The 15,176-nt window shown below is 37.1% G+C and overlaps 1 protein-coding gene across 2 annotated transcripts in view; it reads right to left on the bottom strand.

The window, feature by feature from the left end:
* Nucleotides 1-8,136, bottom strand: part of LOC109721444 (heterogeneous nuclear ribonucleoprotein A/B) — a 43,174-nt gene extending 35,038 nt beyond the window's left edge. Inside the window, exons 1-7 of one of the 2 annotated variants that reach the window (XM_020249088.1) lie at nucleotides 7,909-8,136; nucleotides 7,524-7,737; nucleotides 7,329-7,418; nucleotides 5,176-5,241; nucleotides 1,393-1,458; nucleotides 1,153-1,238; nucleotides 984-1,029 (exon numbers count right to left, since the gene is read on the bottom strand). In XM_020249088.1, the coding sequence (XP_020104677.1) occupies nucleotides 984-1,029; nucleotides 1,153-1,238; nucleotides 1,393-1,458; nucleotides 5,176-5,241; nucleotides 7,329-7,418; nucleotides 7,524-7,541 (372 nt within the window). In that variant the 5' untranslated portion in view covers nucleotides 7,542-7,737; nucleotides 7,909-8,136. The remainder of the gene's footprint in view (nucleotides 1-983; nucleotides 1,030-1,152; nucleotides 1,239-1,392; nucleotides 1,459-5,175; nucleotides 5,242-7,328; nucleotides 7,419-7,523; nucleotides 7,738-7,908) is intronic. The other variant, XM_020249089.1, reaches the window with a different exon arrangement.

Genomic DNA, 15,176 nt, shown 5'->3' with positions numbered 1-15,176 from the left:
GCAATGCATTCAGAAAATCCAAGATTTGTGAGCCTCTAGCTTATCAAAGAAGCCAGAAGAGGTTTCTCAATCCTAGAAGAGTATATTAAAGATTCAATATTTCATATCTAAGGTTATGCTTTTTGTTTCAGTGAGAAGTAAAGAATTTCAAAGTCAAAATTGTTAGGACTTCTCAAGACTAGTATGGTACTTCTGAAAAAATTCCAAACAGACCAAACTGAGCATAGAAAGATGATAAAAAATATTTAACTTACAATTTTAACACGTGAACCATACAACATTAACATGTGAACCATACAATATTAACATGTGACCATCAAATTGACTTGCCAACCATGAAAGAGCAATTAGGTTCCACCTAAATGAATTGTTTTCTTAACTTAATTTTAGAAGATGAATTGTTTTATTAACTTAACGTAAGATGAAAACGTACTAAGACCACATAAACTATAGGCATCTTTTAAATAGGCCCCTCAACTGTATTTTTTATTCATTGATGCCTCAACTTCGAATTTTTTTTAATTTGACTTATTCTACTTAAGGGTCTAGATAAATTTGATAACTCTATTAGCTATTAGTCTTGCAGCCTTATTTGCTAAATAGTGATTAAAGTCATTAAATTTAAAGGAATAAGTGTTTGATTGGGGGGGGGGGAGCTAAATTAATCCATTGAAATCACTAAAGTTGAAATTTTAAGAAGTTGATGGGGTATCAATTAAAAAAAAAATTAATACTTAAGAGTCTCTCCACAAATTAATCCATTGAAACACTTTAAGCAGAAATAGTGAGGACAAAAATAAGTTCACAAACCCACTTTTTTTTTCTTTTTATTTGTTATATGACTTGTAATGTTAGGTATTATCAGTGAAACGAGTCAAACATAACGAGTAGAGAAATGGTCACCCGTAGAAGTGTTAACAAGTAAAGAAACAGTCAGCCGTAGAAGTGTTATAATAGGAAAAGTTGAACATATGTTTTCTTACCTTTGGCATGTAAAGATCCGTTAGCTCTCCAAAGGACTCAAAATAACTGCAAAAATAACCAATAAGTTGAATGATTTGCACAATAATTGTAGGATTTTCAATTTTGCGCAATTACTATCAAGTAGATGACTCAAAATCAGCGAACCACAAAAAGATATGAATAACCTACCTCCGGAACATTGATTCATCTACAGTTTGTGGAATTCTGGCTACAAATATTCGAGTAGCTTTCTTAGCAGGCCCCCTCATTTCTTCCTAATTTCGATAAATATAAAGGAGAATATATCCACATTCAGAAGATTGAAAGTTTGAAACATTATATATAGCTGCCTTATCTCTTTTGCAGCATAGTTAAGCTGAGCGTGAACAGATAAAATGCCAAGAAAAAAAAAAAATCCGCATAATGTACCTTTGGTGTAGCAACCTTCACTTCAAGAGTTCTGGTTCCAAGAATATGCTCGCTCTCAAGTGCATTCTAGATAAGAGCAAGTAGAATTGAAGTGCTTTAAGCAGTTAATGTATAAAGGGCACAAATGACAAGCATCAAGCATAAATTGATAGACTGAACATAGAAATGTATAAGTCAAGTTAGCAACTATAATTTATTGAATAAGTTGTAAAAATGTGTCACAGCTGAACTATAAAACAACATGCAATAAGAACCAACCGCAATAAGGCAATATAAATGATATTCTTATGATATGGAACCAGACCACCTCAATTTTTACAGAGGCATTGTGACAATAACATATAAAAGTGATCCCTAAAGCTCCCTGGATTTTTTTTCTATCCTTTGCAAATCTTTATAAGCCCTATTAATATAAAGAAAATAAATAAATAAACAAAAAGAAATCTATCCATTGCCTTGAGTTTGGTGAGGATTAAAGAAGAAACCATATAAGAGAATTGGAGAATCGAATAAACTAGGAAGTCAACCTGCCCAAGAAACCTTACAATTGAATCAGAGGAATGATAAAACTAGGAAGCTCAACCCGCCTGGCATTCCTGACAACAACCTTCCTTTCTTATGCCAGTTTCTCCAATCCAACTTCACTTTAAAACTTCATGCTTAGTCAAACCACTCTAGTAAATTCCAAACAAACTATCACTCACGAATTAGCTAGGGAAGACGTTGGCTTAATAACTATAGGACCTCCATCATGCTGGGCACGATAGTCAAAAGGTTTTCCTCCATGAAAGCCTTCTTACAAAAAATTTGGAGGACTTAACAAGCAAGAATCAAAATTAAAACATCTCCTTTGAATTGCAAAGACATTGATAAGGCATAAGTGCGCCAAATGACCTTAAGCATCAAGCATATTGCAGGCTTTAGCACAATATTAATGATTCTTAAGCAGCACCGATAACCATGAAGTATCAGCGCCACATAATGGTACTTGAAGATCTCTTTTAGGTGTTAGTTCATCCAGAATGGTAAAATAAAAAAAATAAAAAAATGTGTATGCACAGCTAGATAAAAGCTTCTTTCAGGCTAAATTTTCCTATTATGCTTTTCCGTCTATTTTTATGTTGTTTGTCTACTGGCACATTGCTCTTTTTCTTAAAATCTTAACAATAGTTCATGTATTTTATGATATTTGCTACTTTCCTGACAGCAATGAATATAACTTCCTAAAACACCAGGAGAAAATCAAGTTTACAAAGCATAGTAAGTATGCTTCTATTAGGTGATATCTAAAGGTTACATTCTCTTACATTCTCAATCATGGTTCCTCAAGTTCTGTAATTTAAGAGCAACTACTATTTCTTTGATAAAATCACATCTGCGCGTCATGCTTACTTTTTCAGCGCCGTGCTTACCTTTTCAGCCTCAACCTTTGTGGTTCTTCTCTTTGTTATCATATTGGCACGTTATAAAGTTTCTACTCACCCTACTTAATGCAAAGATCCATCGAGTATTTTACAATACTTCTTTTTTTTCATAGCAAGTATACGGACTTATCCAGATAACACCATCTTTACAACTTATTGAGTCTTAGATACATTATTACGCAATCCAACAAAGATAACTACTTACCAGAGTGGCAGCACACAAAGACAATTCATCAGTTATATAATTGTCAGAATTATATGACTATAATCATCAATTCAGTCACCACTTACATCAATTTTTCATTTTATATACTAAAAAAAAAGCTACTTTTCTAGCTATCCATCAACTTCATTTAACGGCGCCCCCAAATTAGGGTAAATTAGTGATGTGGCATCCTCATCTCTTGGAATTTGATATTTCATTCACTAAAAACAGCTGATTTCACCCAATTTAGAATGGCCAAACTACCCATTAATTAAGTCTGGTCAGTTGGGTTTTTGTTCGTTGTGATTATGATACAGTATCAGTGTTTATTAAATACTAACAAATACAGGCTGATTGGGCAAACAAATTACAAATAAGTGGAAGGATAGTGGCCAATCTAAACCCAGACTAGTTACTCTAAACTAAATCTAGATTACCTAAAGCCCAAAAAAAATAGATGCAAATAGAGTAATGGTGAGAAAAGTTTCCCTCTTGTTGTCCAAGATGGAAACAGAATGCATAACCAAAGGCTCAACCAAGGACAAGTCATATTATGTAGCTTGACTAACAAGCCTCTAGAACGTGCTTATCTTCCTACTAGGAAACAAAAGCTATCAAACATGCAACTTGGCCATCAAACACCTAACAGAAGAGAAGTACAAGCCCGAAATCAAAAATCCAAAGACAAAGGAAAGAGATATCCTAAACCATCCAATAATTAAAAAAGAAGGAAGGGAACAATATGTAACATCAAATAGATCTCTAGAAAGCCCTTATTTCATCTACAATAACTTGACAATATGTAACATCAAATAGATCTCTACAAACTTGACTTTTAAGTATGCCTAAAAATGAAATAATCTTGCTAACGTAACGAGCATAACTATGGTTGCACTTGCAATACAAAGCTCAAATAGAAATCCATATAAAAGCAACAATGTTTCTTTTGCATAATTATCCAATGACATGGTTTCTTGAATGCAAATAAATTAACAAAACACTAAACATCGCTACTAACCAATAAGCGCACCTATTTATAAGGGCTCTCACCGCAAACAAGTAATTATACTAGACAATGAAGCATCTATATGGACCAATAACTATAGGTTTCTACAATACTGAGCCCACTTACTGAAATTTAAGACAATAAGATCATATGAGGGTGTTTGGTTGGGGGATAAGGGGTCCCCCCCCTCTCCCCCCTATACCAAAACACAAAAAAAAAGGGTGGGATAACTATCCCACCCCTTAACGAGTTATCTTGGGATAACCCGTTAAGAGGTGGGATAAGCCTGCGTGGGAATAGGGGTGGGAACAACTATTCCCACCACTATTTATTTTTTAAAAAATTTAAATTTAAAAATTCAAATTTAAATTTAAATTTTAAAAATTTATAATTTGTAATCTTAAAATTAAAAGTTTATAATTTTAAATTCTAAATTTTAAATTTTAAATTGATATTTTAAATTTTTAAATTTAAAATTTGATATTTTATATATTTAAATTTAGATTTAATCTTAAATCCTAAATTTTAAATTTTAAATTGATATTTTAAATTTTTAAATTTAAAATTTGATATTTTATATATTTAAATTTAGATTTAATCTTAAATCCTAAATTTTAAATTTTAAATTTAGAACTTTGAATTTTCGAATTTAAGATTTAAAATTTTAAATTTTAATTTTGAATTTTTGAAATTTAAAAGTTATATATTTAAATTTAAAAATTTAAATATAAAATTTTAAATTTTAAATTCAAATATAATATAAGAGGCAATATCATTATTTTCTATTTATAACTACCCACTATTCTTCTTATTCCATCTTATCTATCCAAACGCTATTTTTCTTATTCCCGGAACAACTCAATTTTCATCTAAACGCAAAATTGGTCTAGTTCTTGCTTATAACTGAACTTGTATCTATCCTTGGAATAGGTAGTTCTTACTTATACCCTAGCCAAACGAAACCTATAAGTACCAGCTAGTCATCTAGACAAGCTACCATAAAATTAACATTAATGCCAAGAATTAAAGTGCTTATGTTAGAAACTTTGAATAAATATTTTACACGTTCACATCCCAAAGTCAAGATCTAGGAGTCTATTTTGGAAAAAAAAAAAAAAAAAAAAAGTTACTAAAATCAATTTAATTACCTTTGCATCATCTGCTGCTGAGAAAGTGACATAGCCAAATCCACGAGAACGGCCAGTTGAGCGCTCCTATTATTTCATATAGTCAATCATGCAAAATGAGACCAGATAAGTTTGACAGTTAGCATGTCAACTGGACAAAAATAAACCAATATGATGAACTTAAGGACAACAACAGGAAAACCCGTATTGCAGCTCTGAGCTAACAAAAAGATCGATAATCAATACTGTGCAAGATCAAGACAAGCAGTGCTGTGAAACATCAAGACCATACATGCTGCCTAGGTTTTCCAACAATGCACGTAAAATCAAGGCACTGATAAATCAACTATGCTGAAACTAGCCTAGGTCTTCAAAATAGCACATGTAACACGAAGGAACTGATCAACCAATATATTGAAACAAAGTTTCTCACACAAAGGAACTACAAAGTAGCTATAACAATTCATTCACGAAAATGTTCTTCAAAGTAGAAAAATTGCAATATATGCACTTGACTTTTGGGCATCCAAAAGAATAATTATTCAAATCTAACAGCTTATCTTTGCTTCCTTTTACACATATAGCTTTAAATCATTTAGTTTGACATCTTTCTTCAATATAATCCTGAATCAATACTGATAAAAAGAGAATGTCCTCATATTTACCATCGCCTAATCTAATCCACTTTTAGTTTTCTAGTAAGTATTATTTGTTCAAGTCTAGTCCCAAAGTAGAATGACACCAAAGATAAACTCATCTTAGTCCAAGGGGTCGTTTGGTTAGACAAAATTGTAAATGCAGTGTATTTGGATATGCATCCAATTGAGAAATTAAATGCATCTTGTTTGGTTGATGATGCAATAGAAAGTGAGCTACAAATTGTTTGTTTGATTGCATCCAATTGAGAAATGTATTTACAAATTTTATCACTTTAATATGGGATGGTGAGAGTACTCCCAATGTAGAAGAAAAGATTTTTATTGTTTAAAAGATGCGTTGGTAGGCAAGTTTACACTTTGTTTAAAATTACCCTCGTCAACTACTACAGTTGGAACCACAACCAACTTGCGCACAGTTCCAAGTGTTGCATTAAAGCCTCCTAGTGCAATTCCAACTGCAACAGTTGTATTCAAATGCAGCAAACCAAACACAATATTTGGGTCTACATGCAGTAGCAACTATAATACAATTGCAACTACATGCAACTAAACAACCCCTAAAGTCTAAATGTTCTCCAACCTTAAACAGTCAATTGTTGCATTCTATTAGTTAGTTGCCTAAACATTTGATATATACAAGGCTAGTGTGTAAAGGACTCAAAGCAGCTAAAGAAGACAGAAATATGTCAGCATGCTTGAACTAATCAGGTCCATTTTATAAGTCTCCGAACTGGGCAATTGAATTGAATATACAAGTTATATGTGGCACACTATGTTTTCTCCATAGAATCTAACAATATTTCTCCGTCACTAAAACACTAGCAATTTCGTCAACTACAAGCTATCTAGGGATTTTAGACCATCAGTTGGTACTCAACATTACATGCCAAATGACACTTTACAATCTCAACGGGGAAATAGGAGGCAATAAATTACAATGACCTTACAGTTGGTCATATGTAATCAGATTGCTCATCAACCAGAATTTACACTGCAGAAAAAGAAATTTACATGCTTATAAAAGTGATACTGATAGAATCATAATACGCATCAAACTCCATTTGTTCGTGGTACAATAATATTTGCTTGCTATGTATCTACAGTATTGCATGAAAGCAATGTCTTATCACCAAATAATTCCTCAGATAAAATAAGTTTTCAGCCTTGTTAGTCAGGCTGAAAATAACGCAGCCTTGTTAAGGGGTTGCACAAAAATAGCTTATTGTTTTTGGTTGCCAAACAAATCTGTATATGAATAAATTGCGAACAATCCAACAAACCACGCACAGGGCACTCGATTGCATGGAGTCTGTATTTGAAGGGGAAAAAAAAAAAAAGAAAAGAAAAGAAAAGAAAAGAAAAGAAGAAGGAAAGAATAAAAATGAAGGCAACCATAGCAAACAAGGCCAAAGAAACCCCATTTAAGATTTAGATAAAACAGAACCTATATGGAAAAATAAAAAAAATTTAAAAAAAAAAAGGAAATATAGAAGTTGTGGAAGAGGAGTCATCAACCTTCATAACAATGCAATCATCTAAAGGTCCAAACTTGCTCATATACTCCCTGAGTCCTTCGGTGTCCACATCCCAGGGGATTCCGAGAACCTACGCCAGATTCCCCCAGAAGAAGTCACATGAAATGCAGATACGGACAGTACAGCGAAGGACAACTGAGAAAATTGTTAACTGGGCAAAGAGCTGGTTACTAACCACGAGCTTTGTTGCCATAATCTTCGACTCGAGAGCCAAATCGACGAAAGAAACAAAAGTAGAATCCTTGAATCCCTCGTCCTCGGGAGAATTCTGAAAGAACTACCAATCTCCTGGTGTTTATCGCCCTCTCCACCTCTCTCTCTCTCTCTCTCAACGCACCCTCTCTATATAGCTCTCCCTCCGCACTCTCCCTAAAAACTCTCTCACTCTCCTGCACACCAAGGGTTTCGTTTATGCCGCTTACAACAAAAGGGCTTTCCTTTGTTGGGTTCTCGGCCGACGGCGGAGAAGAGAAGAGGGAAGAAGAATAAGGGAGAGGAAGAGGGAAAAGGGGAAGGCATAATAGTAGGGATCGAGCGCTCACTTAAAAGCCTCTTCTTACCTCGCGGCTCCCTCGCTCGCTCTCGTTCTCGTTCTCGTTCTCTCCCGATCTGGCCCGTGGCGCCCCCCTCGCTGCTGATGACCTTGGTGGGGAGATAAGGGAGGAGCTCCGGGCGGATGGGATTTTATTCGTTTGTTGGACTTCTGAAATGGAACGGGTTAGGATGGTGGGGGCGGAGGATAACCCGGAAGGAACCGATCATAACCGGCGGACGTGGATGGATTCAAACCTTCGATCTTCTTCGTACAGATGGGGGCGGATAAGCGGGTGTTTGGTTCCCCGTAAAACCAGCTAAAAGAAAATTTTTTGGACTGAAATTTTTTTTTTTCAGACGTTGTGTATTTGATTCCATCTAAAATTGTGGAAAAAAAAATTTCGGTGAAAAAAAAATTTTACGTAGTTTAGTGTTGTTTTGTAAAAAAAAAAAATAATAATAATTTTTCATGATGGTTGGTTGAAAGTAAAAAAATAAATAAATAAAAATATATTTAATATATTTTTATTTATATATTATATTATTATTATATAATAATTAATATACTATATATATTATTATTATAATTTTTATATATAGATTAAATATATTTAAAATTATAATAAATATATATTAATAAGAATTGGGCTCTTATGCTTTTAAAAGTACCAAATCATTGGTGCTTGTAAATTTTTGGCCCTTGGATTAAAGGATGTGCGGTTAGGATGATGTGGACCCCCTAGGGTTGAGTCGGTGGTTGGTTGAATAGTATAATCTAACGGGCAAAAATGATCAAAGGCAAAGATCTAACGGTAAAAAATTTACAAGCACCAAGTGCTTGGTACTTTTACAAGCACCATAGCCGAACTCCCTAATAATATATCCAAACAATCGTAATAATCAAACATCATATATAATCTTAACTATTTGAAAATCCTAATAATATATCCATATAATCCTAATAATCAATAAATTTTTAATAATCTATCCATACAATTCTAACAATCAAACAAAAATTCTAATATTCCACACACAATTCTAACAACCTGACTTTTTTTATTTTCCTTTTTTATTTCCCGTATAATCTACATACAATTTTAACAACCTCATTTTTTTTCTCTTTTCCAAAAAATTATGAAGAAGACGGTGAATGATTCACCGCTTTTAAAAGATCTTAGACTTTCATAATGCGNAAATTTAGATTCTTCTACACCGTTAAACTCCAAACTCGCCATAGTAGCCATTGAAAATTGACAATTTTGAAATTGTTTGATCATAAAATAAACTATGTCGAAAAAATATAAAATTTTATTTATAAAAACTTTAAATACCCTAGATGAGTTTTAACGGTGTTGATCGTTGATTTGAATACCCTAAAATTGAAAACGAGACTATAGTACTGGAGCCCATGTACTATAGATATAATGGGAGACTAGCTATATATATATATATATATATATATATATATATATATATATATATATATATATATATATATATATATATATAATTTTGGAACTATTGAGTTTTCTACCGTTAGATCTACCCTTTGATCATTTCCACACGTTAGATTATACTATTAAATCGACCACCCACTAAACCCTAGGGGACCACTATCATCCTAAACACACATCTTTTCATCCAACGGCCGAAAACTAAATAGTACAAAAGACTTTGTATTATTAATAATAGAGTAGTAGCATAATTCTATATTGTCACGCCCCGGGACCCAGCGGAAGCCCGCCCGGCACGTGCCAGACCCGCCATATGTCTAAAACATATAAGGCGTCTAAAACAAAACGATAAATAAAGAAAATAAAGGAGGTCTAGAGATATCAGAGCATCATACAATATCTAGTATCTAAAGCAGTGTGAAGAGTAGAGAGCTAAAATCATTAAATAAACCACAAAGTAAATACAATAGAAATCCCAATACAAAAGCTAAACAAGTATATAGGTGGTCTCTCTATACATGGTACTCAAAATCTCTCTCTCTCTAATACAACAAAAGAAAGAGTAACTACCTAAGCTCAAAAATAGCTCCTCTCTATCTAGCTAGGCGACACCCTTGCCGCGATCCCGTGCCTCCACCGGTGCCGAAGGCTCTGAAATAAAACCATAAAACATGGGGCGTGAGAACTATTAAATTATAGTTCCCAGTAGGCAATTACTGATTTCAGTGAAATGCCCCACTAGGCCCAAAAGCTACAAAAAGGGGTCAGTAAACAAATATAAGTAAGAGCGATAAATACAACGAGTAAATAAACAAGAATGCTTGCTTCCACAAGATATCTTTACTTAGCATGATTTTGTTCAAATAATAAAAGGCTACACTAATATGAATGTACCAAAGTATCACTAGTATGATGTCTACAAGCTAAATAGTAAGGATGTCATTGTTTACTATTCTAGTCAATGTCCACATGGCATGATAAATGCTCAAGTCAAATCTGAAGAGACCCGCCCGAAGGCTGTCTGGCCCTGAGACCCACCGGTAAGCTGTCTGGCCGGTGCCGAGCCTAATGGCCCCATGGTAGTCAACATCCCCACCCTATGGATGATCCTAGCCCACATCAATCCACTTCAGCGCCCAATCCCGCACGGCGAATATGTATCGCAATGGCCATCTCCGGAGTGCCGGCTTGTAGGGAGCGACCCTCACAAGCATGTGCGAATGAGCACAATGGCAAGTAACCAAAAGATCCGTCTAAAGCACCAAGTCCTCATGTTTAACAACATGGAATACGTCACATCTCTCATAGGCCTATCTCTATATCATCATGTCTCTAACATGGAATATAAAAGATGTCAATGGCCTATCACTAAGTCCCAAATAGCAGTTGCATAGTTTGCTAGTCCAAGTGCCCCTTTATGACACTTTTGGTCTCTATATCCAAGCATGATAATTATGTTCATGAATGCATAATTCTAATCATTTTCATCGTACGAGACAAGTACCCAACTCGCAAAAGAACCACTGCTCACATGCATGCTAAAAACCCAGAATACCCCACTACATAGAGTGAAAATTTCATGATACATAAGACATGCATTTTAAGTGTTCTAAAATTTACATAAATCCCATTTAACATGAATATGCAATCAAATTGACGTTACGACAAGTATAGAATACATAGGGGCCATTTCGCCCCGATTTCATGAAGTCAAACCGACCACAACTCTTGCGACTCTTCGTAAGCTCCGATGAAGATGCCCACTAGTCTCCTAGCACCCTAAAGATGTAGGAACAAGAGTCAAACGAACCTTACGAATAATACAAGGCTCAATCATTAACCATCTCAAGCTATGGTGGAGAAAAACTCACCAAGTGTGAAGGAAGCTCTCTCGATCTCCAAATAAGAGTTAGAGTCCTTCAAATCCAACCCAAACAAAGGTTCTAAGCCAATCAATTGGGTCTCAAAGCCCTCAAATCAAAAATTTCCAAAATAAATTCTAAAATCCAAATATAGGGTTTCATCTAGTTTAAAGCTCCAAAACTAGAAATATATCTAGAAGCTACAATAAGAGAAGAGAACATAAAAGTAAGTCCACTAAGTAAAAACATCAAGTGAATACAATAGGAATCCCCATGCAAAAGCTAAACAAGTATATAGGTGGTCTCTCTATACATGGTACTCAAAACTCTCTCTCTCACAAAAACCAAAAAGAAGAGAGTGACCACCTAGGAGCAACAGTAAGCTCTGCTATCTAGCTATGCGACTCCCTTGCCGCGATCCCGTGCCTCCGCCAGTGCCGAAGGCTCTGAAATAAAACCATAAAATAGGGGGCGTGAGAACTATTGAATAATAGTTCCAAGTGGGCAATTACTAGCTTCAGTGAAATGCACCACTAGGCCCAAACTAAAAAGGGGTCAGTAAGCAGGTATAAACAAAAACGATATGTACGACAAGTAAATAAGTATAAATATTTGCTATCACATGATATCTCTACTTAGCATGATTTAGTATAAATAAGAAAAGCTATTCTCATATGAATATACCCAAGCATCGCTAGTATGATGTCCATAAGTCAAATAGCAAAGATGTCATTGTTTACTATTCTAATCAATATCCACATGGCATGATGAATGCTCAAAATCAATTCTGAAGAGACCCGCCCGAAAGCTGTCTGGCTCTGAGACCCACCCGTAGGCTGTCTGGCCGGTGCCGAGCCTAATGGCCCCGTGGTAGTCAATATCCCCATTCTAGGAATGAGCCTTTTCCATAGCAATCCACTTCGGCGCCCAATCCCGCACGGCGAATATGTATCGCGATGGCCATCTCCGGAGTGCCGGCTTGTAAGGAGCGACCCTCACAAGCATGTGCGAATGAGCACAATGGCAAGTAACAAAAGATCCGTCTCAAGTACTAAGTCCTCATGTCTAACCACATGGAATATGTCACAACTCTCTCATAGGCCTATCTCTATATCATCATGTCTAAAACATGGAAAGTAGTAGATGTCCATGGCCTATCACTAAGTCTCAATACAATAGTCTCATAGTGTGCTAGTCTAAGTGCCCCTTTATGACACTTTCATCTACTAAGTCCAAGCTTAAACCAAATGTTCATAAATGCATAATTGAGCCACTTTAAACATATGAGGCATGTTTCCAAACGGCTAGTGCGAATACTACTCCAATGCATGTAACAATACCCAGAATGCTTTACTATATAGAGTGAAAATTTTCTTACACATAACATATGAATTTTAAGTGTTCTAAAATTCACATAAATTTCATTTAGTATAGATTTGCATTTAAAATGACTTTATGACGAGTATAGAAAGCATGGAGGTCATTTCGCCCTGTTTTCATGAAGCCAAACCCACCACAACTCTTGCTCTCCTTCGTTTACTCCGACGAAGGTGTCCGCTAGTCTCCTAGCACCCTAAAAATGTAGGAACAAGGGTTAAACGAATCTTACGATCAACCCTAAGCTCAAACAATAAGCAACATAGGCTAAGGTAGGGAAAAACTCACCTCAAGTGAAGAGATCCTCTCTCAAGCTCCAAATGGGAGTTAGAGTTCTTCAAATCCAACCTAAATAAAGATTCTAAGCCAATCAATTGGGTCTCCAAGCCCTCAAATCAAAAATTTCCGAAATAAACCCTAAATCTCATTTCTAGGGTTTCATATGGTAAAACCTACCAAAACATGGATCAAAGGCTAGAATCAAGGTACTAACCTCTCTAGATACCCCAAAACAAGCTCCAAATCTTCTAGGGTTGAAGATTGATCCTCCACAAAGCCCCAATAGCAAGCCCCAAGCCGCCAATAGTAAGCAAAGGGAGAGGAAGATGCTTCAAAGCCTCAAGATCTTGCTCTCCTCCAACTTCTTTTTCTTCTTCTCCTTCTTCTTCTCTTTCTAGAGGGTGTAGAGAGAATGTGAGGGAGAGAAATGAGGGTAAGAGGGAGAGGAAATGGCCTTAAGGCCCTTTGAAGCAACAAAATCCACTTAAGTCCCTCAAAAATCCAACCTGTGCATTGCCCGGGTCTGGGCAGTTTTCGGACTGAGAGACCGGTCTCCCCGACCTGGGACCGATCTCTCAGCCTGCCCTAAAAATTCAACGTTCGGGAACCGGTCTCTCCCCGCATGGGACCGGTCTCTCCCCGGGTAGTTGCGCTCGGGGACCGGTCTCACCCGCCAGGGAACGGTTGCCTCAAGTCCTGCCGCAGCACTATTCTGAGGGGACCGGTCTCTCCTATCAGGGACCGATCCCCTAGAGTGAAAACTCTTAGGACATTGCCAAAACTCCAGGAATCGAACTTTTAGGTCGGAATGCCATTTACGACCTTCCACCAAGTGTGGAAAAGTTCGGAATACCAATCGAACACTCGAACCTCGCAATTTGCAAAGGTCCAGTGTGCTACAACCGATTGCCTCAAGTCCTACCGCAACACTGTTCCGAGGGGACCGGTCTCTCCTATCAGGGACCGATCCCCGAGAGTGAAAACTCTAAGGACTTAGCCAAAATTCCAGAAATCGAACTTTTAGGTCGGAATACCATCTACGACCTTCCACCAAGTATGGAAAAGTTCGAAATCCATATCAAACACTCGAACCTCGCAATTTGCACAGGTCCAGTGTGTTACATTCACCCCTCCTAAAAAGGAGTTTCGTCTGCGAAACTCAAAAGCAAACACATACCTCAAAGCTCCATTTGAAAAAGATGGGGATAGCGCTCCCACAGCGCGCTCTCAAGCTCCCACGTGGCCTCACGCTCCCCGTGGTTGCTCCAAAGAACCTTCACATACTGAATATCCCGATTTCGTAGTTTTCACACCTCGCGAGAGAAAATCCTCACTGGTTGCTCCTCGAAGCTCAAGTCGTCCCGCAACTCCACAGGTGTAACATCTAACACATGAGTCGGGTCGAAGATATACTTCCGAAGGACCGATACATGAAAGACGTTGTGCACGCCCGATAGGTTCGTTGGTAGAGCAAGTCGATACGCTACCGGACCTACACGTTTCAAAATCTCATACGGTCCAATGAAACGGGGGCTCAACTTACCTCGAATCCCGAATCTCTTGATCCCTCTAGTCGGCGAGACCTTAAAAAAAACATGGTCTCCAACTTGGAACTCCAAGTCTCGCCGTCGTCGAATGGCGTAGCTCCTTTGTCTACTCTATGCCGTCAAAAGTCGCTCCCGAGCAATTCGAACCTTATCCTCAGCTTCCTGGAGCACATCAGGGCCTAAAGCCAATCTCTTGCCTACTTCGCTCCAATGAAGTGGCGATCTACACTTCCGTCCATAAAGTGCTTCGAACGGCGCCATCTTGATGCTTGCTTGATAACTGTTGTTATAAGCAAACTCTGCCATCGGTAGATACTGTGACCATCCTCCCTGGAAGTCTATCACACAAGCTCGAAGCATATCCTCTAATGTCTGGATGGTGCGTTCTGACTGCCCATCACTCTGAGGGTGGAAAGCAATGCTAAAGTCTAGTCGGGTGCCCAGGGCGTCCTGTAGACTCCTCCAAAAATGAGACACAAACCGAGTGTCTCGATCCAATACGATCGATGTAGGTACTCCATAAAGTCGCACAACCTCATCAAGGTACACTTGTGCGAGCTTCTCTCCGGTCCAAGTAGTATGAATAGGTATGAAGTGCGCCGACTTCGTCAACCTATCCACGATCACCTATATAGCATCATGCCCAGCCTGAGAGCGAGGCAATCCTGTCACAAAATCCATGGTGATCCTCTCACACTTCCACACGGGAATAGGCAAACTCTGAAGTTTTCTGGCGGGTAATCGGCGCTCAGCCTTTACTTGTTGGCAAGTTAGA

This window comes from Ananas comosus, linkage group 15 (genome assembly GCF_001540865.1).
Source record: "Ananas comosus cultivar F153 linkage group 15, ASM154086v1, whole genome shotgun sequence".
Taxonomy (NCBI): domain Eukaryota; kingdom Viridiplantae; phylum Streptophyta; class Magnoliopsida; order Poales; family Bromeliaceae; genus Ananas; species Ananas comosus.
The sequence above is the reverse complement of the archived record's forward strand: the minus strand, read 5'-3'. Positions and strand labels throughout refer to the sequence as shown.